The 26,484-nt window shown below is 48.0% G+C and overlaps 1 protein-coding gene across 1 annotated transcript in view; it reads right to left on the reverse strand.

The window, feature by feature from the left end:
- The window catches only part of SLIT3 (slit guidance ligand 3), a 555,128-nt gene that overhangs the window by 444,083 nt on the left and 84,561 nt on the right, over positions 1-26,484 (reverse strand). The window contains exon 4 of the mRNA XM_033096396.1: positions 16,114-16,185. Coding sequence (XP_032952287.1) covers positions 16,114-16,185 — 72 coding nt within the window. The remainder of the gene's footprint in view (positions 1-16,113; positions 16,186-26,484) is intronic.

The raw sequence follows: 26,484 nt of genomic DNA on the forward strand, positions 1-26,484 counted from the left end.
CTCACATTTTTTCCACACCAGTGAACACAGATTCCACCGTCAAAAAATGTTTGGGAACTAGCTCTGCACTTATTTTCACCTCTTGGAAATTCATAATGCATATGAACAAGGTAAAGGCTCTGAGAAGTCCTGCAATCAAGAAGCCGTCTATATTTCCTTTAGCACATTTCCCAAACATATTTGACCAGGACACATTTCTTTGTTTGTTTTACTGAACATCTATTAAGATGGAACACATTTGGGAATGTACATCTAGACATTTGAAGCTGACGTTCAGATCCTCTGCCTCAAATACCTCAAAAGGTAACAAGTTCCATGACATCAACGTCTGCTCTATGGCACTACTTCCCATTTATTAGGGACTGAACGTTTGTGTCCCACCTGCCACCCCAGATTCAGGAGGCTGAAGTCCTAATCTCCAACGTGATGGCATTTGGAGGTGAGGTCTTTGGGAAATACAAGTAATGAGGTTTAGACGAGATCACGAGGGTGGTGTCCTCATGTTAGAATCAGCGCTCTTGTCAGAAGAGATCAGAGAGCACTTGTGCAAACTGAGGCCCAGAAAAGCAAAATCATGTCCCCGTGTGGCAGGGCTGGTCCACGGCAGTGTGTTCTGTATTTGTTGTTCCTCCCCCCACTCCCACCCCTAGCATGCCGAATGGCTAAGCCGTCAGGCAGATTGGGTTTTCAGCTCCCCCATGTACACATCTGCTTAAGCAAATTACACTGAGTGACAATTCCTCCTCAATAAAATGGAACAGTTATACTCACTTCCTAGGATGATAATGAATATTAAATGACAAAAAAAATAAAGCCTGGTACTTTGTAAACATTCAACAAACGGTAGCTGCTGCTACAGGGTTGTATTAATGACTATTATTTCCACTACGCCCTCCCGTTTTCCCAGGTTTGGACCCCAGGCCTATTTTGCAAGAGGTGCTTTTGGTTCTGTTTCCAACCCTAGATTTCCACAGCTGCAGACGGCACACTGGTGGCATCAGCAGGCCTGCGGACACACCACGTTTCCCGCACGCACTGCAGATGTTCAGGGCATCAAGTCGCTCCAGGGTGCCCCAAAGCCTAGAGAACTGCTCCCAGAGGTTGCGAGAGCCAAGACGATCCTCCCACCTCGGCTGCAGCAGAGCTGGTGGCATCCAGCCTCCCCCACATGGAAGCCACATGGGTTATGTTCTCTGACAATCAGCACTACATAGGCAACAAAGGCCACGGAATAAGCGTAGTGTCACTCAGGTCTTCTTCCCTTTGCTTTTCTCTTAGTGCCTGACAAACAACATGATCAAGTACCCTTCGGTCTGCTCCACCATCTACTTTACCGCAAGAAAACAAGATCCCCTCACTTCTCCTCTACTTGGGGTGTTTCTTGTGCTTTGGCTGCTCACACACCCCTTCTGTGGAGACAGACGAGGCCTAGATAAATCCTCCCCACTGCCAATCCTTCTCCCTTCTTTTTCTTGGGAAGCAGTGAAGTTTAGCTGCAAGAAGACAGAATTTGAAGCCAGACAGGCAAGGCAGTGGGAAGGATTCCCAGTTCTGAATCCCAGTTCTGCAATTTCCTCACTGAATGACCCTGAGCAAATCACTTCACCTTTCAGAGTCTCAGTTTACTTTTCTGTCAAATGGGCTCACGAAACCTATTAAGTCACATGGTTTCTGAAAACAGGCCACATGAATAGATGCAGAAGCACTAGAGTGAATGATAAACATTCTAGTTCCCTTTGAATTTCCTTGACATGGGATTGAATTATCTGAAGGAAGAAAAGTTAAGGGGTGTGATCCAAATTAATCTCTCCATAGCCATATAAAACATTTGTTTGGAAGTTCTCCTGGTAGAGCAAGAATTGGCAAACTTTTTTTCTATAAAGGGACATACAGTAAATATTTTTGGCTTTGGAGGACACGTTGTCTCTGTCATGACTTTGCAACTCTGTCCCTATAGCACAGACACAGCCATAGAGTGCCTATGAATGGAGGGTGTGACTGTGTCCCAATAAAACTGTATTTACAGTAGCAGGTGGCAGGGGGTTATACGGGCCCATGGGCTAGTCGGTCCAGCCATAGATGTTTAGAGAATTTGAAGCCAGAAAGAGCATCCCCCTTGCCCAGCAGACTGGAAAGCCAACATCCTTTCTGTGAGCACATTCTCAGAAACCCACTATCAGAGAGGAGGAACCCACGCCACTGCTGCAATTCCCTCTCTGCCTCTGAGAAACTGGAGGTCTAGATTTATGGGCATGGCAATTTGTTTCACATAATTCTGTCTGTAATTACACCGGCTTCCACCAGTAGCCATTAGGTAAATGATTTGGGCCTTTCCCCTGAGTAATATTTTCCCCCACTGAAATCAATGGAGGGTGCACTTCTCTCCCATAAGTTAAGCACATTATTTGCCTCATCACACAAGGCAAATGCAGTAGCTCGGAGCTATTAGTCTATCACTGAGGCAATCAGACGGCTGGGAGCCAGAAGTAATTTACAACAGGGAAGTAAACAGGGCCCCAGATAAATAAAGAAGAAGCCCGGGCTGGTCTGGGGCCTGAAAAGATTAAGTAATGAGAGCATCTAGCGAGAGATTTAGTGCTAAGTGAGCTAGGACCAGAGCAGCCTCCCATGATGGAATCAAATTATATCATTGGAAAGAGATATTACTGGTCCCTCCTGCTGATCTGGGAAGTCAGCACCTCTTGGGAGCGGTGGGCTGCCATCATTAGCATAGCAACTGGGGACTCCATACTGGAGGCTGGCTGATTTGCTATAGGTAGATGTGACATGTGACAGGCAAGTAGGGTGCAGAGCCCCAGCCCACTAGGAAAACCTGGTCAGCTCCTGGTGTCTGGTCAGTTGTAAGTAACAGGCCAGGGTCTTTTTGCTTAAGTGCACGGGCTCCTTATAAAGAATCTGTCCTTGGAGAAGTAAGTAGCTGGGATGGGAAAGAAACTGCTGCTGATGCTGATATCAAGCTGACTTTAGCTTTTTAACATCTGAAATTGCTAGAGGGTGGCAATTCAGATGTGCCAGGGAGGGCTGCAAACTCTGAGAAGTGGTCTCCATCAGACCCCGCCCAGAAGACTTCCTCTTCTCTTCCCACTGATGGCACCTCCATTCTTCCAGCACCAGGATGAAAGCCTGAGGGAGTCAGCCTCTCCTCCTCCTTTTTGGTTGCCGGTTTTATTGTATCTCTCCTTGGAATGGCTCTCACATGAGGTTTGCCCTTTCAATTCCCCTCCTTAGTATGTCGTGACAATAACCACAAGCTTCCACAGAACCTCCACCATCATAGGGATCAATCACTCATCCTTACTTGGATGAGCAAATTTATAACCAGTATCGCCTCTTTCAAAAGAATATCCTTTTTCTTAAAAGATAAACTGTTACCCAAGCCACACTGACCCCTGGAAGCATTAATCCTTAATCCCTTGTAAGCCAATAATCCTTCTTCCATAGTTTTTCTTCCTCCTCACTTAACGAAAAATCATGACCAAGGTAAGAAGGAATCTTTGGGCTGTGCCCACAGCACCGGACCAGGAATCTGAGGGCTGGGGTTTGTGAGTTCCCTACTGCTCCATGCCTCAGTTTCTCCAACTATAAAATGAAGGCCGAGAAGTTCCAGAAGGTACCAGCCAGCTCTGGCACTGTATGAAGATGATGCTTCCTACCTCCTGACGGGGTGCTGTAGAGACAGATGCTTACGTAGAGCTTGGCACGGAATGGAGAGGTATGTGTGTGATCAGATTATGTCCCATCTGCCTTGGGAGGAACCAGAAAATGACAAACACAAACCTAAGGTGTATTTTCCTCCAAAGAGTCCTCTTTTCCTTCTTTCCTTTCTCCTCTACTGTATCTCTATTTTTACCACCTCTGTTCCATGCTTGTTGTTGTTCTTCCTCCTTCCGTCTCCCCCTTATTCCAGGGTTTCTTCCTTTCTCTCCATCTTATCTTCCCCCTTTCCCCATTCACCTAGGGGATATATCCTCACTGAAAAGACACATCCTCTTTCTTCAAGACACGGAATTCAGGATGGGGACTTTGTCAAGGGTTCAGAAAAGCAGCATCGATCATTATCCTGGGGGTGGGGGGGGGAGGGAGAGAGGGGGGGGCCTGCCTTCACCGTGCCCCTGGGGGGTCGGCCCACTGCTGAACGATGATAGGTTTGCAGAAAGGAGAAGTGACAGAGGGGCAGGGGGCTTGGTGGGTGGAGAAGAGGAGCAAACAGTGGATTGGTGGTGTAGCTATACCAGCCAGAGACCCAGAGTGAGTTAGTTTGGAAAACATTAATATTTTGATGTTCCAGTGTGGTTCTGGTTCAATTATTTTAGAAGATATGGTTCACTTCAGGTTTGGACTCATTCACCAGATGTCTTTCAAACAACCTCTGGTTTAGATCTCAGATCAAGGGGGAAAAAATAATTTGGAGGGTTAGGTCAATGTTCACTAAATTAGTGTAATCAATTTTTTTTTTCCCCCCAGAAAATCAGCATCCCAAAACAACATTCCCTCACCAGCTCCCAGTCTCAGGCATGGGCTCACATCTGCTCGCAGAGGATGCTGGCACAGGCTGTTTCTCTCTCTCCGGTGGGAGCACGGAATCACACCCCACTGGCCCTTCAGGTCAGCTCACCTTGTGCTGCACGGAGGTGTAATGGAGGGACGTGGGTTGCTTCTGTGGATGATGTGGTTGAAATGGGGAATGAGATCTGATTTGTCTTAAAACGAACATGGGGGCTTTTGGATGGATGGTGAGGGAACATCCATAGAAGCAGGAAGATTTAGTGAGGAGGCCCTTGTAGTCATCTAATTAAGAAAGGATGGTGGCAGCAGAGACAGAAGGTGGTGGACAAATCGGTAATGCATGGCGAAGGAAGAGCTGACAAATTCTACCCCATCTCCCCCCCAGTCTGTGTGACTCCCCACTTGGGGACGGTACCCTTGTGGAGAAAATGGTGAGTAGAGTATTCCCTGGGCAACTCCACTTTCCCTGCTGCTGCTTTTCTGGCCTCATTAGGCCTTAATGATCTCCCATCTTTCACTTTATTTAAATAAAGGAAGTGCCCTGCATAGAGGAAGAGGATCCGCAGAGAAGGCCCGTTAGCAATGGAAGCTATAACAATTATTTCCTAAGCTAATTTTGTTCAATGGCTGAGCCCTTGGGAACTCGGGTGGACAATGCTCTTCTCTGTGTTGTAAAATGCAGTAAAAGTCCCTGAGGGTCTCGGGTAGAAGCCTGACCCATGAATGTCTCTTCCAAGGAAAAGAGAAACTCTCTGGAGATGAGAAAACATGCATAGTAATTTACTGTCTCTGACACAGATCTGCCACTGCCATCTCTATGCACCAAACACACCAATTATGAGACAAGGAGACAAAGCATCTCCCCTCCCTGTACCACTGCTCGTGCCTTTCTGACCCCTGGTATCTCCTCACAGTGTTGCTCAGTGATTTCAGCTAATTGACAAGGCAGTATCCTTCACTAATGTGAAAGTATGTCTGTGCTTTCCTTCAGCAGCCTGAAAGGGATCTTCATCTATCTGCCTGCGATCGTCCTATAGAGAGAAGGTTTTAAGTGTATGTGTGTGCTGTGTTATGTGTACGTTCATGTACTTTTGAGGGAAAAACAAAGGAGCGGAGGTAATATAGAGTCACAGGAAAGAGGTGATTAGGGCCACGGTATTAGTGAAATTGATGATCCAACATTTTTTTCTGTATTGCTACTCCTGATTTCCATTTTCTCAAAATTTATTGAAGCTGGGTCTCTCTGAGCATCTGGAGCCAGAGCTTGGAGTCGTATGAATCCTAAATTAAAATGAAACTGAGATGAAAGGGTGACCAATCCTTGGTCACCCTTTCATCCTCTCAAAAATGCAGTTTTCTCCCTTTTCTCCGTACAGCATTTTGACCTCCAAAAGTCACTAGGAGAAATGTTGGCATGATTCTATGTATATTCCCATCAAAAGCTGACTCACTGATAAAAAATTCGAGCCGACCACCCTAGACACACCAGTGAAAGGCCAAACCATCGGCTCAATAGCTGAACACTCTACTTGGCCAACCGTGGGGAGAGTTCTTGGCTATACACCAGGCAGCGCCAATCTAGACGGGGCCAGACTTCCAAGGGGCGTCATCACCCTAAGTGGGGTGAGGAGAATTAGAGAAGGAATGATGGGAAGAAAGAAACATCATGAATAAAACATTAAAATATTATTGTAAACCATGAATCAGAAACTCAGGTCCAGCACACCACATCCAGGCAAGGAGCGTGAAATTTACTTAAACTTCTCCATTTCTATTTGGTTTGGACAGTACTGTGTTATCATAGTTTTGCTGTTGTTAATACTGTGTCAACACTTTCATTACAAGTTTCAATCTCCAGGACTGTGTAAATGGACTGCAAACCTTACAAATGGAAATTAATGTTCAATATCCAGAATCCTGTGCCCACAGGAAAGCCAGAAGAAAGCCAAAGTTACAGACTTTTTGTGTGTGAGTGTGATCTGAAATTATGCTACAATTTGGGGCATCAAATTCAAACAGTATTTGTCCCCTGGAGAGATTCCCAAATGTTGGTTGAGAATGAGAGATGATTAGGCTCTTTAGAAATGTTTCTGTTGATGGTGAATGTGATTCAAGAACAAATATTTCAGGATTATTAGATGTGGGTACATTTGCATCATTCAGGCAATTGAAGAATGTGTGTTTCGGGTCTGCCCACCTCAAAAGGCTGATGTTTTTCTACATACAATGCGGTATTTCCCTGACATTGTCAATTCCCTAGGCAGTTTCTATCTCCAGATTCGAGAAGGAGGACCCCGCAGTGTGGGTGAGGCTGGCCTCTGGGTCTCATTCTCCGCAAACGGCTGTTGTCACTGGAGGACGCAGCTTTTACCTGAGCACTCTTGGAAATGGCCATGCAGTCCTGCCGGCTGGCCGACCCTACCACATGCCACAGCACATGGTGCTCTGAACTGTTCCAACCCTGCAGGTGGGTCCCGGCCAAGGAAGTCTGAGGAGCAGCCAGGTGGCGAGGAGCCCGTACTCACACCCTGTGGGCTCAGCTCAGACACGTCTGCATTCTGTCCTCAGCATCCTAGCCACCGGCACGTGGCAGCGACACACACACACACACACACACACACACACACACACACACACAGTAGGTGTTCAGTGAATGTTTTCGGGATCCTGGTCACGCAATTCTTTTCCTGGGAACTGGACAGGAATGTCCCCAACTGGGAATTAATTGACTGATTTCCAGGTATCAGCTGGGCGTTTGTTTTATTTTTACATTTTCCCAACTCACTGTTTCCGTCCACAGCACAGAGAATGCCCGGCCGGATGTGCGAAGGCTTCCAGTGGCATGTGAGAGAGCTGAACTCTTCTTGCCATCAGCTGTTTAACGTACCACCCACGCGGAGGTTCAGGAGGTTTCCTGAGGTCCTTACACACCTGACCCAGTCTCCCTGCATTCTTCCCTTTTCCTTGCAATTTCAGTTGGCCCAGGGTTTCAACATCATCACCAGGGGCCAGTGTTTTTGACCAAAGGTTGGGCTGACTTCCTTTCAGGGTAGCTTGGCTCACCCTGATCCAGGGCATGACTCTGGAATGGTTAACCCTTTGCACACATCTTCAGAAAAAACATCTGGGAACCCCCACCAAGTAGACCAGCAAAAACCGTTTACCTTCAAACCAAAGAAAATACTGAATCCATGAAATCACTTAAGCCACCCTTCCAAAGAAAGGGAGACTCTGAATGTTTTATGCAGCAATCTATAAGAAACTCATTTTGTGGGATGTTTCACATTCCAGCCTATGGTTTATTCCCCCATATATCCCTGCCAGTAATATCAACCAGATGTGGCAAAGAAGTCTGCGCAGAATTGTAAAAATTACAAGCATATTCTGTAATTCCAAAGCATTGTAAAGTCACAGCTTGGTTTTCTTTCTTAAAAAAACAACAACAACAACAACAACAACTTTCTAAGCTAGTAGAATGTTCTCAGTTCAACTATTGCCTGATCACTTTAGAAAATCATTCTGCTGGCCCAAAGAGCTGAAGAATTTGAAAAAGTAAAACCCAAGTTTATCTTTGATAAACTGGAGGGAATTTACAAATGTCTACTTGCAAACATTCATTTAAGTCTGTAATTTTTTCTCTTTTAATGTTTCAAGTCTTAATACCCTAGATCTCAGATATGAACATGTGTTCATATATGCTCATAGGAGCATAAAGTACAAATACTGAACTTTGAAAGCTGCAGAGGTCCATGATTGTTTTTTTTCTCTCTCTCTCTCTTTCTCTACTTCAAGGTGTGCTTCAACATAGGAGGCACGTGATAAAGTACAATAAAACCACAGAATTGGGTGTCAGAAAGACCTGGGTTTATTCCTGGTGAGTTAAACTCCTGAAGACTCAGTTTCATCATGTGTGGTGGGCATAGAAATACCTGTCTTGCAGGAGGACCAAGGAAGGTGGCACAGGCAGAAGGTAACACATCAAGAGATGTTTGATTCCTTCCCTGCCCCCAAATCTATAAAATAATAGGGGCTGTACTAGATCATGTTTCTCAAAACATGTCCCATGGGTGCCATGCACCAAAATCACCCAGGGTGCCTGTTTACAAACTCAAATTCCTAAGTCCATTCCTGATCTACTGAACTAGACTTCTTGGGTACATGGCCTGGGAACCAGCATTTTAACCAGGACCTCAAGGGATTTGTTTTCCTCTCCATATGCTAAGTTTGAGAACCATATAGCCTAGATCCTTGCTCTGCAGAGTGTGGTCCTGGGCCAGGGACATCACCGGAAGCGTGTTAGAAACGCAGGCCCTAAGGTCCCACCACAGACTTCCAGAACCAGGACCCATATTTTAACAAGATTCCCAGATCTTCCGAAGCAGGGTACAGTTTGAGAAATGCTGGCCTAGATAACTTTTGTTCCTAGCCCTGAAATTCTATACGATGTGTCTGCAAGACAACTCTAAGTGTTAGCCGTGTCATCAAGGATAAGACAACAGGCTTCTGTGCTCGGCTACATAAAACTGCAGTGAAGGAGAGAGAAGAAAAGAAACCTTGCGTGACTTCTTTCCTGGTTCCGGTTAAGGTCCTGCAGAGACAGTACAACTCACACAAAGGAGAAACCCCAAGAGCGACATGGCCCCCACTGTAATCCATTACTTATCCACCCGCGGATTAGAGCAAAGCTGTCTTCAAGCACAGGACGGAAGTTGCCATCGAGGAAGTATTCGTATTCCGTAACGCAAACCGAAGGTCTGCCTCACCACAGTGTCAAGCACAGGAGGAATGAAGAACGAGGAGGAGGAAACAGAGCTCCAATTTGCAGGGACATTTTCCATGAGCTTTAGGTGGCTGTGCCCCTGGAAAAAGTGACCCTGTGTCTGCGATGGTGAGGCTGGTCTCACCGTCCAACCCTGGCCTCTGAAGGCTGGGCCAGCACTACGGGAGCAGGTGTCTGGGATCCAGCCACAGGCAGGCAGGCGGTGTCGGAGGTTGCCACCACCACGAGGGATTGGTTTTCCCATCATCGTATTATCATTTCACCACGTCAGGTAACAACTCTGCTGGAAAATTGAGCAGCATGGGTTTTGTTTTCTCCACCAGTTTTTCACTTTTACAGCACTGTTTCACATCAATACAGAGTTTTATGGCGACACATGTTCCATGTAGTGATGCTTTAAAGTTCAGTGCAGAATTGGAAGACTAAGGTGGCTGCAAAAGAATCTGTGAATAGCAGAAGGTACTACCTAGAGGTACGAATCTGGACTCATTTAGGGCCTCACAGAAATCAAGGAACTAGAGCCAACCAAGCTTCCACTACGTGCCTGGCACGTTGACTAATTACGAACGTCTCGTGACTACAGAATGGAAACCGTGGTTAGCATTGTGGGCTCTGCAGTCAGGCAAGCCTGGGTTTGAATTTTGGTTCTGCCAGTTACTGGCTCCGTGCACTTGGGCAAGCTGTCTAAGTCTCGAGCACCCTTGTTTCTTTATCTCTAAAATGGGGACAGTCTAGCATCTAGCCTCCTAACCCTGAGAATGAGTAAGAGAATATACGGGAAAGCAGTTCGCAGAGCACGTGACCCACGGTAAATATGCAGCACAATTTGGGAACGGTTATGTGTTAATGTGTCCCCCCTCCCATCCAATTCACATGTCAAAGCCCTTGTCCCCCAGTCCTTCAGAATGGAGATCAGGTCTTTCAAGAGGTGATTACGCTAGAACATGACCGTGAGCGTGGGGTCCTAAGCCACTATGACTGGTGTCCTTATGAGAAGAGGCAGAAACACCAGGGGTGTGTGAGAACAGAGGGGACGGCCATGGGAAGAGGCAGCAGGACGACCGCTGTCTGCTGGACGAGGAGAGAGGCCGCAGGAAAGCAACGCTGCCAGCACCTTGCTCTTCACCTTTCAGGCCCCAAATTCCTGTTCGTTAAGCCATGAACAGGAAACGAATTCCTGTTCTTCACGCCATGCAGTCTGAGGTACTCGGTTACGGCAGCCTGAGCATCTAGGACAGGAACTACGATGGTTCTTCCTGTTGCATGTAGCAAACCAGCTGGAGACTGAGCAAGGCGAGGTCACTGCCCAGGGTCACCAGAGAGGAGGATGCAAACCCAGGCCTGTACGCTTCCCTAGTTTCTGTTCTTTGCGCAAATACTGGGTTGCCTCAAAGAGACATGAGGTCACCTTGCTGAATGCAGCTTCCGGGTTGGTTGGGGAGACAGGGCATGTACTCACACGGCTGTGATAAGAGCTGAAAACGGCCAGCACAGAGGAGAGGGACAAGTATGCAGAGATGAGGGTTCCGAGGAGGGCTCGCTCATTGGAAATAAGTTCCCTGGAAACGGAAGTCTCATGTCCGAACTCTGAGGGCCACTGCTCAGCCATGATAGGAGCCCCAGGGACTCGGGCTAAGTTGGTCGACCACATTTCCTACTGTTTTCATCTGCCTGGGGATTAGCTTCCCGAGTCTCTGCTGCTCCTCTGACCCAAGTGAGCAACAGGTTTAACCTAGTGGCATCTTTTAAAAGCTGTCAAATACCCCGCAGGACTGAGTAGAGAACAGTTGGAGGTGTCTGCACCACTGCTAGCATAACTGCCTATCCAGCTACTGGTTTTCAAGCACTGCCAAATACTTAATGGGCTCTTTGGACCCAAATCCAGGAGAGGTGGGCCAAAAGGACCCCGGTGGTCTGCTCATCCTCAGATGGCAAAGCCAAACCCTTAAAAAACAGTTGTGAACCACTGTGTCCCTCCTCTCCTTCCAAGCTCTCTAATTGAGTGAGATGGAGAAGGCTTTTAATCACTGTTTTCACCTCGTCTTCTGCTCCTGCTAAAGAATTTCTAGCAGTGTTAGCCGCTTAACCTCCAATAACCAGAAATCCCTCACTCCCTCTTTCATGTGTAGGTGAAAGATATAGTTGGAAGGACACACACACAACACACACACACACACACACACACACACACACACACAAGTTAACCTACAGACCATGTAACAGAACATGCCCCACCCCACCCTCCCTAGATAACCCACCTGAGACCCAGAGCACTGAAGTAACATGCCCAAGGCCACACAGCTTGTGGTTGGCAGAGCCAGTGTGAGGACCAGGCTCTTCCCACTCCAGGAGCAGTGCTTCCCTCAGCCCTCATCTATGTTGGAGCCTGAATTCTTTTCCAGGTGCTGAAATGTTCCCACCACAGATGCCAAGGCCCCAGCACATGCACCAGTCCACCAGTCAGCTAGCGGAAGTGAACCAGTCATCTCTCCGTGAGCACTTGCTATGTGCTATTCTTAGGGCTAAAGACGGCCCACGGATGGTTTCCACGTATCTTCACACCGACACAGAGAAGGTCCTGTTGGTGTCCGTTTTACTGATGAAGAACCTGAGACTTGGAGACGTTAAGTCTCACGGCACATAATTGGCAGCCCCTTAACTGTTTCACTTCCCTGCCGTCTCCTGTGCTCTGCTCTGGATCAGGAGCCCCTTGGGAATCTGGAAAGGGCGGAAGCACAGTCCCGACCTTGGGAACCTTATGATCTGCATCAGGATGGGAGGGAGCCAATGTCCACTGGGTGGGAAAGGCATGACAGGGAACCTGCTGGCGTTTCACAGACCATGGTGATATGGTACCTGAAGCTCAGGGCACTTCTAAACCCTAGCATGCTATGGCCATGCTCCATGTGCTTGAGAGCAAAGTAAGAGGACAGATACGCCAGTAATACACACGTGCATCGATGAATCAGATGGCGCTAGGTCTGCGGGCGTGGGAGCGGGGTAACCAGCCAAGGCCTCACAGAAGTGCTTGGATATATGGCAGGGCCGTTATCGGTCCTTTCCAGACTAACTTTACGTCTCCATAAATAATGAGCATGGCCATGTGGCATGGTAGTAAGTGTGGTGGTGACACAGGCACACATGTGAGTCCCTGGCCCACTGTATCCTGGTTACATGAGTACAGATAAGTTAGATAACTCTTCTGAGCTTCAGAAGTAGATTTAACAAAGATTCCCTTCTGGTGTGAAGGTTCAATCTGAGCCTGAGGCAGAGTGTCCAATGCAGTGTTGCTTCTTAGAAACATGGGATGTACGGGCAAGTCACTGAAACTCTGAGCTCTAGTTTTCTCTTCTATGAAATGGGAGGATTGAGGCAGGGAGCTGATTACAGTAGAGAAAAGTAAACTCCGGTGTCAGATTATGCAAATTTGAGTCCTGGTTCTGTCACTAAGTAGTTCTTTGATACCGGACAAGTTCTTTAACCTCAATAAGCACCAATTTCATATCTATAGGACAGTGATATGCATAGTACCCACCCTCCCGGGTTGTTAGGAGTATCAGATGCGTTACATGTAAAGTGCTCAGAACAGTACCTGGCACCCAATGCGCTTACGCCTGTTACTATCTTGAGGAGTTACTGTGCAGTGCCAAAGCACTCACTCACAATACGGGGAACTGCAGAGAGTGGATGCTCAGTACACGTGCAGATATCTGTTGTTTTCAAGTTTGCATCCGTTCTGTCGTCTGATAACAGAATTATTCTTTCCTTTGAGAAACCCAGGCCCAGGCCCTCATCCCCAAACAAGTGGGATGAATACCTGACCACGGCTTCCTCGCCCAGAGGACACCTATCACTGCAAACAGGAGCTTGCTCAGACACGGTTGTGTGGCCATGTTAAGCTATCCACCTTCAGTTTTCTCCTGCAGGACTGCTGGCCAGGGCACCTGCTCCCCTGAGTTGCTGGAGGAGAACCCTCGGAGTCTTCTGCTTTTGGCCACTGTCATGAGTACGGAGCCAAAGGATGGACACCACTGAGCCCCTGGATCCTGCTGTCCCAAAAGCCACCTACAACGATCACTGGACTCGTCAGGCATATGAACTAATATATGTCCTCTTTGGGTTACACTAACTTTAGTTACATTTCTGTCACTAGGAAGTAGTATTATTACAATAGCAAAGCTTCTCAATAAATAGTATTTCTCTCTCCCATCACTACTTGAAACATGTCTAATTACACGTCCATAGCCCTTGTATAAACATTGAGTATTAAGGAGTTTTTGTCTATAGCTCCAATAAGACAGGGTGTGACTGGAGTTGCTGCATGTCTCACGTGCAGGCTCAGGCGTAGACAGCCACACAGTCTCCACATTTACCATTCCCTAGAAAATGGCCCGCTGTGTCTGCTGAGACGCAGCGCTCTTTTAAAACAGAGCCGGTGGCATATGTGTATACACACTCATGACTGCACATTTATTGATTTCTAATTTGTACCCTGTTTACTTCCCCAAAAGGCCCTGGAGTGGCTGATAAAGTAAGACAAAGACACAATAGGGCCATTAAGAAAAATCAAGGATCAAGCCCAGAGAGAAAAAAAGGATTGCTGATTACAGCCCAAACCTGGGTTAATATAGCTGCTTCAATTAAAAAAAGAAAAAAAAAATTCTATTTAGCTCTTAGCTTTTTGGTAGCCACTCAGAATATCTCATGATGGGGCACACAGAGAACTGCCAACCTGGAACAAGCATCCGGGAAAAGCCTACTGAATGAATTAATGAGTGAATGAATGAATTGTGGGTAAAAGAACCAGAGTTCCCCTGAGAACGCTGTTTATACCCTCAGGCCTGTATCATTCATCTATTCATCCGCCTGTTCACGAGTGTCCACGTGTACCACACTCTGTGCCTGGCTAGGGGCCTAGATAGAGCAGGAGGGGATACCGAAATGAGTCCAGCGTCGGCCCAGCCTTCCCGGTGTAGCTCTCTGGCTTGAAGCAAAAGCTCAGCACTGTAATTTATGTCCGTGCTCATAGCAACTCCTAGTTTCTTTGCTGCTCCCAGAGAAAGGAGATTGGAAACCAAGGTTGTGAGAGATGCAGGAGGAACAACAACTATCATGGTGGTTACACTCACATCACACTTTATACCCTAGAAAACACACGCACACCGTCGTCTTACTGGATACTTACAGCTGCTCGTGAGGTAGGTAGAAGGGAAGAGGACATGTCTTCCTTTTCCTGATGAGCACATTTAGGCACAGAAGGGAAAGTGACTCTCCCAGCCTCCCTCAGTAAGAAAGGGGAACACTCAGACCCCACCTGCTCAAAGCCTCCTAGCAGGCTCAGCCTGAGGTGCCTTCTATTTGCCTAGAAAGCAATGCTGAGATTCCAGACGAATAGCAGATAGTCTGCATTATTTAGTTAGGAGCAGGTTGAGAAGGCACAATGGGTGAAGAGATGGCTATTAGGTGAGCATTTAAAGAAGGAACTATACAGAGGAGAGGAAGTTCAAAATCAAGGTGCTTTGCCTGTACGCCCTCTTAGTTTTGCTCACTCGGCCCTGCTAGACACTCACTGCACTTCATCCACCCTCGCGCCCATCAAGGTGGATTCAGAGTGGAAGAGCAGAAAGGGAGGCATATACCTCCCCACATTTAGCAAAGTCGGCCAGGTGGACTGAGCAAGAGAAATGGAACACACAGCACGAGGAGAACTTGACAGAGCACTGGTGTGTCCTAGAGAAGGCAAGCGAGGTCACTGTACCACGGAAACACCAGCCAGACCTTGCCTATTCTTGCTCCAACAAAGCACCCTTAAAAATACATTTATGTATATAGTCTCACTGTGTGTGTACAGACGGACATAGTGATATAGATTCCTAATTCAGAACTCATTCCTCAGGGTACACACCGACATGAGGTTCGTATTTCCCACTTTATCCCGGGAACGGCATGCACTGTTTGACTGCGAAAGTTGGTGGTAAACTCGGCCATTGGAAATGAGAATGGTGGCCACCGCTTGGTGCCTCCCTAGTACCGTAAGAGTCTTCCCAGCCAGGCTATACATCTCGCTGCCTGACTGCTAAGTAGCGTGTCACTGTGTCACTCCACTGGCAAGCTTTGGGCACCCCAGTTCACCCCACAATGTATGCTAGTCACTGCCAATAGGACTCTCAGGTTCAAAATCACGGAGCGGCTCACCGTCAGTAATTAGCACCTGCCTAACGCCCACAATACGTGAACCACAGTCTCCATCTGATGTACTTCTCCAGGTCCTGAGCTTCCAAATGCACACTCAGTAAATGCACGGAGGCCTCTCCAACTCTTCCCGCCGCATTATATCCTGGACCATTCCGAAAGACAAAGCAAAATTCAAGGTGCTTCTTTCTTTTCCCACAAAATGGTTCCCAGACTGGCAGTGGTAGCCAGCAGGCGACATGCCAGACTTGTAGCCAGCAAGGAGGTAAGGCTGAAATGAATAGGCCAAATCCATGCCCTCGGAGACCACTGGGGGGCTCTCCCGTGAATAAACTCACCTTGAATCCCCCCCTCAGGGCATTCCCCTGTGGTAAGTTCAGACCCAAGTTAAAGGGCAGTGTTTCCTCCACTACCACAAGCTGCTAGCCCCCACTGGCCACTTCGGTCGTGATCCTGGGAGGGTAGGGTGGGGGCACAGCACACGGACGCCCTGCCGAGGCCTAACTGCCAACGTCCTCACAGCCTGAGGCTCCACACACAAAGGCAACCACGTTCTCCACATGACCAAAGCCAGGCAAGACACCAGGCAGAGAACACAATTCAACTCTACTCACAGTCTGGTGAGCTTCGGCGTGTTCTGGAAAAGCAGTTCTGGAAGGACTTGCAGCTTATTCTTGTTCAGACGCCTAAAACGGAAGAGAAGAAAGAGAGGGTGTCAAGGGGACATTATAGTGAATCAAGCATTCAGACACCAGTTCAATCAATCAATCAACATGTATTAGAAGTCTTTCCAGATTGTTCCTGGTGGGATCCTCAGCACCTGTCAGGCGTATTCCGTCCTGCGGAGCGTGTAGTTCCTCAAGTAGGGGATGGAAGGCGGAGGTCAGTCAGAAGCAAGGACAGCCTGGCCACTGCCCTGCCCATCACGAGCCTGGGGGAGACACCACGAAAGGATCACAACATTCTTTCCCACCGACCCAGACAAGCCTTTGGAATTTTTCTCACCATATGCTCCAGAGAACTATTGTCAAGTGACAGAAGTGGCATGTGAAATGGGTGGCCAAAAAGAAATAACATACCAGAGAGAAAATTTCAGATCCTAAACGGTGAGGTGGGAGGGAGAGACACCGGTTGCTATAGGAACAGAGACGAGGGCCAGGCACATACCCATGGGTTGGAGGGCCCCGTGGAGTCTCTGCCAGTCTGGGTCTTTGGACCAGAGCAAGCAGGGCCCCTTTCGTGGGCCCTGGACACCTGTGCCTTCGTGGGCACCTTCTTCTATAAAATAATAAATAATAACAATAATGATAATAATAATATATTTTACAACTGTGTTGGTATAAAGTCCAATATGTTAATATTCTATATTATAACATGTCCTTTGACCTGAAAGTTCAGTTTTTTTCTTCTATTTTTAAAAGAAATTAAACCATTTTCATGGGCCCATCCAAGTATCATTGGCCCTGGTTACCGTCTACACAGGCCCAAGGGTACAGCCGGCTCTGGGCCAGGGATCGCAGTTCTAGGAGATAAAACGCAGCCCGGTAGGGATGCCCCCGGTTGGATGCTGCCAACAGAGCTCGACTCTCCCCTGGGAATGGCCCATGCTAACATCACAGAAAAGAAGGCAGCCCGGGTTTCCGAGGGAGGCCGGCCCACTGTTGTGGTCTCCGTGCTGGCTGCCGTCCTGGGGTCGTGCGGCCCAGAGGGACACCCTGTTCCACGCTCCCTCGCATGCCTCTCTGTCCGAACATCGTCCGCAGCATAACCACTAGTGAATACCCAAACCGGTGTCCCCACATCTTCTGCCCCAGAATCCTCAGCATCTCACTCCCCCAAATGTCCCAGGGCCAAGACCGGTTTCTAGCCTGGTTGAGTTTCTCCACTTAGCGTGAACGGTGTTTGCTTGGTTACGGGGGAGGACTGCAGCGCTCTATCCGTGAGCGAAGCTGCCCGAAGGGAAAGAAAAGGTGAGCTTCCTCTCAGCTTCTGGCCCCAGAGCTCACGCTCTCCCCACACACCAAGCAGCCACATTCCCTGGGTGCAATTTTGCTATTTTCCCCCTTGCATCCTAGGAGATAGCTGAAAACTTCAGAAGGACAGGGGACGAGAAGGAAGTCAAAAAGGGCAAAGTGTGTGAGAGAGGAGCATTGAAGAGCTCAGAGGGTAAGGCTGCCGTCAGACGTGTGCCGCTCGGCCCGGGGCTTCACGCAGTGTGTGGCCGGCTGGCCGGCGTGGACCAGCGGTGCTGCCGCTGTGACCCCTAAGGGGACCTGACCGGGATAAGCTCCGAATCCCTGGCCCCAACGGCAGCATGACTCCCGCACCCGTGCTCTTGTGGGTCAGGTTTTTGTTTTGTTTTCTAAATTCTGGTTAAGAAAAAGAAAAATCACACAACATAAAGCTGACCATCTTAACCATTTGAAGTGTGCGGTTCAGTAGCGTTAAGCACATTCACTTTGTTGTGCAACACACCCCCAGCACTTAATCGTCTTGCCAAACGGAAAGGCTGCACCCGTGGAACAAGGCCCCATTCTCCCCCCGCAGTCCCTGGAAGTCACCATCCCACCTTCTGTCTCAGGGCTCTTTTGATCACCCCTGGTATCCCCTCTTTAGTGTTCCTATCACTCAAGTGGAAAGAAAGTGAAGAGCCCTGGGGAGCAGAGGGCGAGGAGGGATCTGGTTCCTTATTTAGAGCAGTTCCCATACAGTCAGCGATAAGTCCCTTTAAATCACGTGGCAGCACTGACTGGTCCTGGAGAAGGCGTGGTGGCAAAACCGCGGTTGGCCAGGGCAGGGTTGAGGTCTGGCTATGTCACACTTGCTGTGGGTGCTCGGGGACGTTATCTGGCCCACTGAGCCTCAGTTTTCCATCTGCGCAGTAACCCTCCTCACCGGGTTGCCCCAAGTCTTAATGACCCAGCCTATGCATAAGTGTCTAGCATTGCAATAACAGCACGGTCATAATATAAATGGTGCTTGTCGAGTCCTCATTGCATGTCAGGTGCTGTGCTACATGCTGGATGGGCAGGATCTCAGGCAGCGGAGCTCGGAGGCGGGACTTGTTACTGTCTGCATCTGATAGGTAAGGACCTGAGGCCCAGAAATGGTGAGCACATTCCAGAAGACCGCAGCGTTAGGAAGTGTGGAGGCAGGGCTGGGACCAGGTGGTCTGCCTCCAGAGCCCTGGCTCGGAACCACTGTGTTACTGGCAGCCTTTCAATAAACAGCTCCCTTCCCTGTTCCTTTCTTTTTCCTCGTCTTCCTTTCATCCAGGGTTGCCGCCCAGACAACCATCCACCCTGAGTGCACATTCCTCCTTGAAAAGGACTCTCCTGGAGGTCCCTAAGGCCAGAATTGGGACTCTTTGTGGGTCTGTCTGGAACCACTCTCTATTGTCACAGCTGCACAAAGCCTAGTGACAGTTACACTCAGACAACCAACACTCCAGTCTAGGCAAAAATCCTAAAATTCGGCCCACCGTTGCCTGCTGTGGGAAGGGTGTTTAGCATGCTAAAAGTCCAAAACCATAGTTGAAGCTAAAAATATAATCAGCCTGGCTCTAGGAAGGGAAGGAATCGTTTTCTGTTTTTTGCCGGTATTTGTGGCTGGACAAAAATAAAAACACAACCAAATTTAGCCATTTTTGCTCTGCCTGCTGCTTCATAAACCCTGAATGAGGATTCCAGGGCGGCTGGGCTGGGCCCGGCTCTTTTCCCCAAAGCCTCAGGGTCTTTCTGATCCAGCTTGGGCGGGCCACATGCGGGTTCTCTGGATCATAAGGAGCTCCACACTCCATTTCATTTCCAGTTGATTCCAGAATTAATTCATGTTTCCTTAGTGAACCAAGCTGGCCTAGAAGGTCTTCCTGGAAGAGCTGATGAAGGTTCTGGGCTGCAGAAGGTGCACTTCTCATGTGGCTACTGTAAGAGCAGCTCCCCAACAGCGAAATGAACAGAATGAAATGTGCCATTGTCCCGAGAGGGACAGGTAGGCACTGGGCTGCAGACAGTGGCTTCGGCCATGGTACCCTCCATCACTAATGCCATCTGCTACTCTGTCAGCCTGGGCCCAGAGGTGGCATTCTCCTGCCATAGTTCAAGCTGGAAATAAAATCTGAGATGCCTGGACGGAGAAAAGGACTGAAAGGGACCCATACGAGGACACACCTGAGGAGGTGGACAAAGAGGCTACAGGCCAGGTCGGCGATGGGATAAAGCCCCCCTTGGGGTCCTTACTTCCCTTCCTCTAAGATCGACACACTTTCTGAGCTTTCCTGCTGGAACAATGGGGAACATCAATGTCAAAAACCCACTGGCTGCCAGTTGCAAGGCCACACTGCTTTTCATCCTGAACTGGGAAGCTTCAAGAAATAGAGACTGTCTGTAGTACCACAGATGACCTTCCTGGAGGTGCCTGGCTGTAAGGTCTAATTAGAGCTTTATGGCACTTTGTTGAATTCATTCATTTATTTATCCATTCAACCATCCAACCATTAACTTATCCATTCATCCAACCACTATCTGTCCATCCGTCCATTCATCTATCCACCCATCCAGCCATTCATTTATCCATCTAACCACCATCCATCCATCCATCCATCCATCCATCCATCCATCCATCCATCATCTCTGCAGTCATTTTTCAATATGAATGTACAAAGATTAATAAGGTGCAGTCCTTTCCTGCATCTGCATAATAAAATGCAGATGATTAAGAATGTTAGATGGTTAAGAATGTTTCTTGTGGAGGAAACAGACATGAGAACAAAAAGTTACACCATGATCTTGTAAGAAAATGTACTGCAGGAGCACAGAGGAAGGGCAGCTACCCCAGAGACGAGTAAAATAAGGCTTCTCCAAGAGAGTGGTTTGGAGTTTGCTTTTGACGCATGATTGTGACTCTTCTGGAAACAAGGACAAAGGTTTTAGACTTCAAGGGCAGTATGTGTGTGGCCATGGGGCACGAGGGGGTGGGGGCAGGGGACGGAAAAGCATTTGGGGAGCAGGCCCGCATTGCTGGAATATGGAGGTGACGAGAAAAATTCTGAGCCATCTTTTAAGAGCATTTATCTTCGTTTCCCTCTCAGACCTAAAGGGTCTGTCCACACAAAACTTCACCAAGGGTATTTCAGCCCCTGCCTGCCCTTGGAGGTCACTTTATCCCTAGATATATAAGACGTATGATCAAACAATACGGTGAACGTTTAAATAAAAAAAAATTATTACAGTAAATGACACATTGCCATTAATCCTTCTCAAAATACTCCCCCTCTCTTCGAACAAATTTATCCCATCGTTCTTGCCACTTTCGGAAGCAGTTCTGGAAGTCCTCTTTTGTGAGTGTCTTTAGTTGCACTGTCGTGGCTGCCTTCGTGTTCTAAATAGATTCAAAATGTTTACCTTTCATGGTCATTTTGACTTTGGGGAAGAGCCAGACGTCACACAGTGCCAGATCTCACAATGTTTTTATTTGACAGAAATTGCTCTCCCAGAAGCGACGTGTGACACTGAGCCTTTCTGTTGTGATCAGAAAATGCAGTAAATGCTGTTGCCGAGTGCCATCCAATGGAAAGGCAGGGATCTTCAATACGGGAAGGGTGAGTCAAACCTTAGTAACAGTGTGTGATTAGTTTTAACTTGTTCAGTGCAGTCAATTGGATGTCAGCTATGGTTGAGAGGAGGTGTGTTTTAAAGTGTGCCATAAATCATCCTCCATCATGACAATGCTCCATGTCACACATCACTTCTGGTATATGGCAATTTCTGTCAAATAAAAACATTATGGGGTGTCCTCATCCACCTTATTCACCAGGTCTGGCACCATGTGACTTCTGGTTCTTCTCCAAAGTCAAAATGATTCAGGACATCGAGGCAGCCACGACAGCATAACTAAAGACACTCACAAAAGAAGACTTCCAGAACTGCTTCAGGAAGAGGCGAGAATGATGGGATAAGTGTGTTCGAAGCGAGGGGGTTATTTTGAGGGGTATTAATGGCAGTGTGTCTTTTACTGTAAATTTTTTATTTTTTATTTAAACATTCACCATAACTTTTGATCTCACCTCATATACAGTTCTAGAGAGCTCAGGGGCTCGCCCAGGATCTCACCTTACTGGGATCCACCTCAGGACTTCAGCATGAAAAGAAAACAAGCACAAAGACCTCCAAACAACCGCTTTTGAACTTTGCCGCCTCACATTGGACCAATTTTGCTCCAATTACACGGTTGTTAGGAAGAAAGCAGAGCACATCAGTGGCCTGAGCCTGCCTTGCCTCTGACCCTTGTTCCTACTGCTGCCGCCTGCTCAAATACAGTCCAGAAGACCTTGACTTCCCAGAGGAGAGACAGGGGTGGGGGAAAGAGTGGAAGGAGTCCTGTCTACACAGCGGCAGCGGACACTAGTGGCTCTGCAGAGCACGAGGCAAGGGCAACGAGCGTACCCTGGTTCCAGGGTGGGTAACCCACAGGCCTAAGTCATGTTTGCCTAGAACAACGCAGGGAACCCCAGGAGACGTGACCAACAGGCTGCCATCTAGGACTAAAGTCATGAGCTGGGGTCTCTGAGGATCCTCAGCAGACTGCACATAGAACTGCATTAGTACACCGAGGGCTCAGACTTCAGGAAAACATGTCTAGGGTGGGAGAAGACAATACTTTACACATGTGTGTGAATTCCCGTACATAGACATGCAACACACATGCGACAAACACTGCAAACACAATGCACATGCCCCGTCAGAGTCACGCATACCCTTCCGAGCTGGCCAGATCCATACCAGGTGGCCAGACCATGCAGCTGTGGCCCACGCTCAGATCCCCTTAGCAATGTCTTCACCCCACATTTCTAAGGTGGTCAACAGGGCACGCAGCTCCCCAGACTCAAGAATCATGCCTCCATCTTTTCTGAGACTCTCCCGCTCTGTATCTCACCCGACGCAGGGTTCTGCACACACCCCTCCCTTCTCTGGGAGTTCTCTTTGCTCTGCTACCAGGGTGGCAGCTACAGAGGTGTTAAGATGGAAGTATTGTGAAGGCAGAGCAGACAGGATTTGCTGATGGACTGGAAGTGAGGCATGGCGGGGTGAGGGGGCGGCCAATTAGGGTAACGGTGAGGTTTTGGCCTGTGTATCTGACACTTAGAATTGTTGTCACCAGAGATAGGGGAAGACTGTGCACAGCAGGTTTGAAGGGACTCAATGTAGACATGTTACATTTGTTACGTCTATAAATATCCAAGAGTAGATACGTCATGGACAATTGGACAATTGGACCTGAAGCAAATGTGAGCTTCAGGGATAAGACCCAGGTAGACATGTAGAAGGTATTTAAAGCCACGAAACTTGATGTGGTCATCATAGGAGATGAAGAAAAGAAGGGAAGAGGAGGAAAGTCCGAGTGCTGGGCTGCACTGGAGACTAGAGTCTGGAGGAAACAGCTTTCGGTGTGGTAGGAGGAGAAGCGAGAGCCAGTGGAGATGTGGAAGCCAAATGAGAGAGGCCTCCAAGGAGAGAGGGAGGGCGGGGCTGATTGCCAAATGCTGTGCCAAGGGGGACGCTGGATTTGGCAAAGTGGAGCTCCTTTTGTAACCCGGAAAGAGCAGCCTGGTACAGACGAAGGCAGGAACTGTGAACTGGAGTGGTTCGAGGAAGAGCGGGGAGAGAAAATCAAGGGAAACCAATGGCTTTGAGAGATTTTGCTCTAAAGGGGGACAGAAAACAGGTGGATAGCCAGCAGGAAATATGGGGTCAAGAAAGGTTCTGTTGCTTTATTTTTTAAGATAAGGGAAATTGCTGATGCTGATTGGAGTGACCTGGAAAATAGGGCAAATTGATGATGGAAAGGATAAGGGGGAATCTTAGAGGCTCACAAATAGGTGACAGGAAATCCCCGGGCACAAGGGTTGGCAGTGGCCTCTGACAGGCCCAAAGACAGGCGATCTGTGCCAAGAGCGGGTGGGGCGGACAGAGGTTAGGGGACAGTGTGCGGCAGATATGGTGCTGGGAGTCTGTGGAAGCCTTTTCCGACCATGATTTCCTCAGTGAAAAAGGAAGCTAGATCCTCAGCAGAGACGGAGGAGGGGACGGAGGTGTTTGATGACTGAGGAGAGAAAGTGAGAAATAGTCATCTGGGAAAGAGAAGGGCAGTGAACTGACTAGGAAAGGCTGGCGGGTGGGCGGGCGGCAGCCAGTCTCACTCGAGGGTAGTGGCCCTGAGTTGTAAGATTTGTCCACGTAAACATGTGTGCATTCTCCGGTCATCTCCAAGACGCCTGGGTGGCAGGGTGCAAACCACCCAAGATTGAAATCAGCCAAGATTAGGGTTTATCCAGGTCACAGTGGAGGAAGACGGGAGCAAGGGAGTCGAGGAGATTTGCTTATAGTAATTGTGAAAAGGGGCCGTGAAATGTATGCTGACTGAAGTAAGGGAGGTTGCTACGCTCTGAATGTCTGTGACCCTCCACCCAATTCATGTTGCAATCCTAACCCCCAAGGTGATGGCAGTAGGCGATGGGGCCTTGGGGAGTTGGTTAGGACAGGGGAGCAGAACCCTTCTGAACGGGCTCAGTACCTTTATAAAAGAGGCTCCAAAGACTGCCCTCGCCCCTTCCCCCATGTGAGGAGACAGCAAGGGGCTGGCTGTCTGCAACGAGGAAGAGAGTCCTCACCAGAACCCCACCACGCCGGCACCCCACTCTCAGACTTCCAGCCTCCAGAGCTATGAGAAATAAGTCTCTGTTGTTTATAAGCTACCCAGTATTGTGTTAAAGAAGCCGGAACAGACTAAGACGGTGGTGATTAGGCGGATGTGGGCCTGGGCCTCAGGGAAGCCAGGCTATGGTCCTAGCTCTGCCACCAAGAGCTGTGTGACTGTGTAAACCACAGCAGCTCTCTGAGCCTCGGTTTTCACAGAAGTCAGAAAGCATCAGTGGGTTAGATGGTTCCTATTCTAAGATCCCTATTTTACTCTGATTCTGGGAGCTGGATAGGATCCTTGGATTCTAAATCCAGCTCTAAATGAGCTGTGTGTCCTGACGATTTAACCTCTCTGTGTCTTGGTTTCTTCATGTGAAATATGGGGATGATGATATCTATCAGAATATTCCTTAGATGTGAAGGACCATGAGAATAGGGATTTTTGTTTTATCCACTGTAATTCAGAGTTTAGAATAGTTTCTAGCAACTAGTAGGTGCTCAATAAATATTTGCTGGTTGGTTGAATGAATAAATGAATGAATGAACGAATACGTGAAGAACCCACTTCCCCCACCCACAGAACTACTGAGGAACAAAGGAGACGATGATGGTAAACCGTGTGAAACACTTGAAGTGCTCTAAGGTGCTGTGCTGGGTGCTTCACTTCCGGCTGTTCCAACCAGGGTATCTCACTAGGGGCCTTCCAGAGTTTTGCAACCAGGTTCTTGGAAGGCTGCAGCCACGATGGTACGGAGTAAACGCTTTTGCCACAGTGCTTGACAGAGGGTCCTAAGCATTCGGAGTATGAAACACACGTCAGCTGATTTGTAGAAAAGGGTGACGGGGAAGCAGCTACAGCTTCCAAGTTGAATGAAGCCAGACGGAGGGTGAGGGTCTCTACACCACGCGGGGCATTGAGTGAGGTTTCTACCTCAGCAAAGTGAGGGGTGACAAAAGGCAAAGGCAGAAGGCCCCCAAAGGCTAACTCTTCCCTGTATTTGCTGCCTGGGCATGTATGGGAGAGTTATGCTGGGGGGCAGGAGAGAAAGACTGAGAATTCCTTAGAAGTTCGTATTGCTCTACAAAAGCACGCTCCGTAAGACACGAAGCATGCCTGGAGCAGCCTACCGTTAATGTAGAGTCATTTCTACTAGGAATTAAGAGGAACATACTTTAGGCAGCTGAGGATATTCCCCCCTTAAAATTTCCCAAACAATGCAGCAAGCTGGTTCTAAACTGGAAGGTGTGAGCATAGCACACCACAGACTTCCCACGTTCCCTCTGGATTATTCTAGGCCCTTCGTTTGGGTCTCCAACCTCTTTGACCCACAGGTAGGAAAATGAAAGATGCAAACTGAAGGATAAACACTCTAGCTGGTGTATTGCATGGAGGGCAAGCACGACGCAGCACACATTTTCTGGAAGTGTACTGTTTAAAATGGTCCTGCTTGAGAAAGTTCAAAGTGAGGAAGGAAGGAATGAAGGAAGGAAGGAAGGAAGGAAGGAAGGAAGGAAGGAAGGAAGGAAGGAAGGAAGGAAGGAAGGAAGGAAGATAGAAAGAAAGAAAGAAAGAAAGAAAGAGAAAGAAAGAAAGAAAGAAAGAAAGAAAGAAAAGAAAAGAAGGAAGGAGGGAAGGAATGGAAAAAACCAGGCCTGACAGCTAAAGATTCGAACATTCCTAGCTTGTGAATGACAAATTTCCCTTTCATTTCTGTTCTAAACACTTGCATTCTGCAAGCTCTGTTAATGATGATATGCTTCCCTGGGTGTTTATCGAGGTATCTAGATATATGTCTACATATCTAACAACAAAAGAGATCTTTTGAGCCTTCTCAGGCATGAGCTAAGGAATGTAGAGTAATTATCTGTGACCAATTTTCATCTATAACTAATTAGAATTTTACTTTCTCATAGCATATCCTTCCTGGTTCAGGTCCATTTTTTTTCCTTCTTTTTTTCCCTAGAAAAGGAAGATACCTGGATTTACTTAGAACTTAGGGTGGAAAGAGAACCAACCGAGTGAAAGAGCAAAAGGGCGCTTTTCAGATCGCTTTATTGCTTTGATCGGACTGAATCTCCTTTGGTTAATTCCTGCTTTTGAGTGCTTTTCCAGCACGGGAAGAATTTCTCAGCTCTCTGGCTATTGCATTTGAACCAAAGTCTGGAGAATAGTTTAAGAGCCTCTGCTCACCTCGCTCACTCCCACTTTGGGCAAGCACACCCCCATCCCAACCACGGCTTTGAGATCCCATCCAAACTTGTTGGCCTCGCAAACTGAACCCCAGATGT

This window comes from Rhinolophus ferrumequinum, chromosome 24 (genome assembly GCF_004115265.2).
Source record: "Rhinolophus ferrumequinum isolate MPI-CBG mRhiFer1 chromosome 24, mRhiFer1_v1.p, whole genome shotgun sequence".
Taxonomy (NCBI): domain Eukaryota; kingdom Metazoa; phylum Chordata; class Mammalia; order Chiroptera; family Rhinolophidae; genus Rhinolophus; species Rhinolophus ferrumequinum.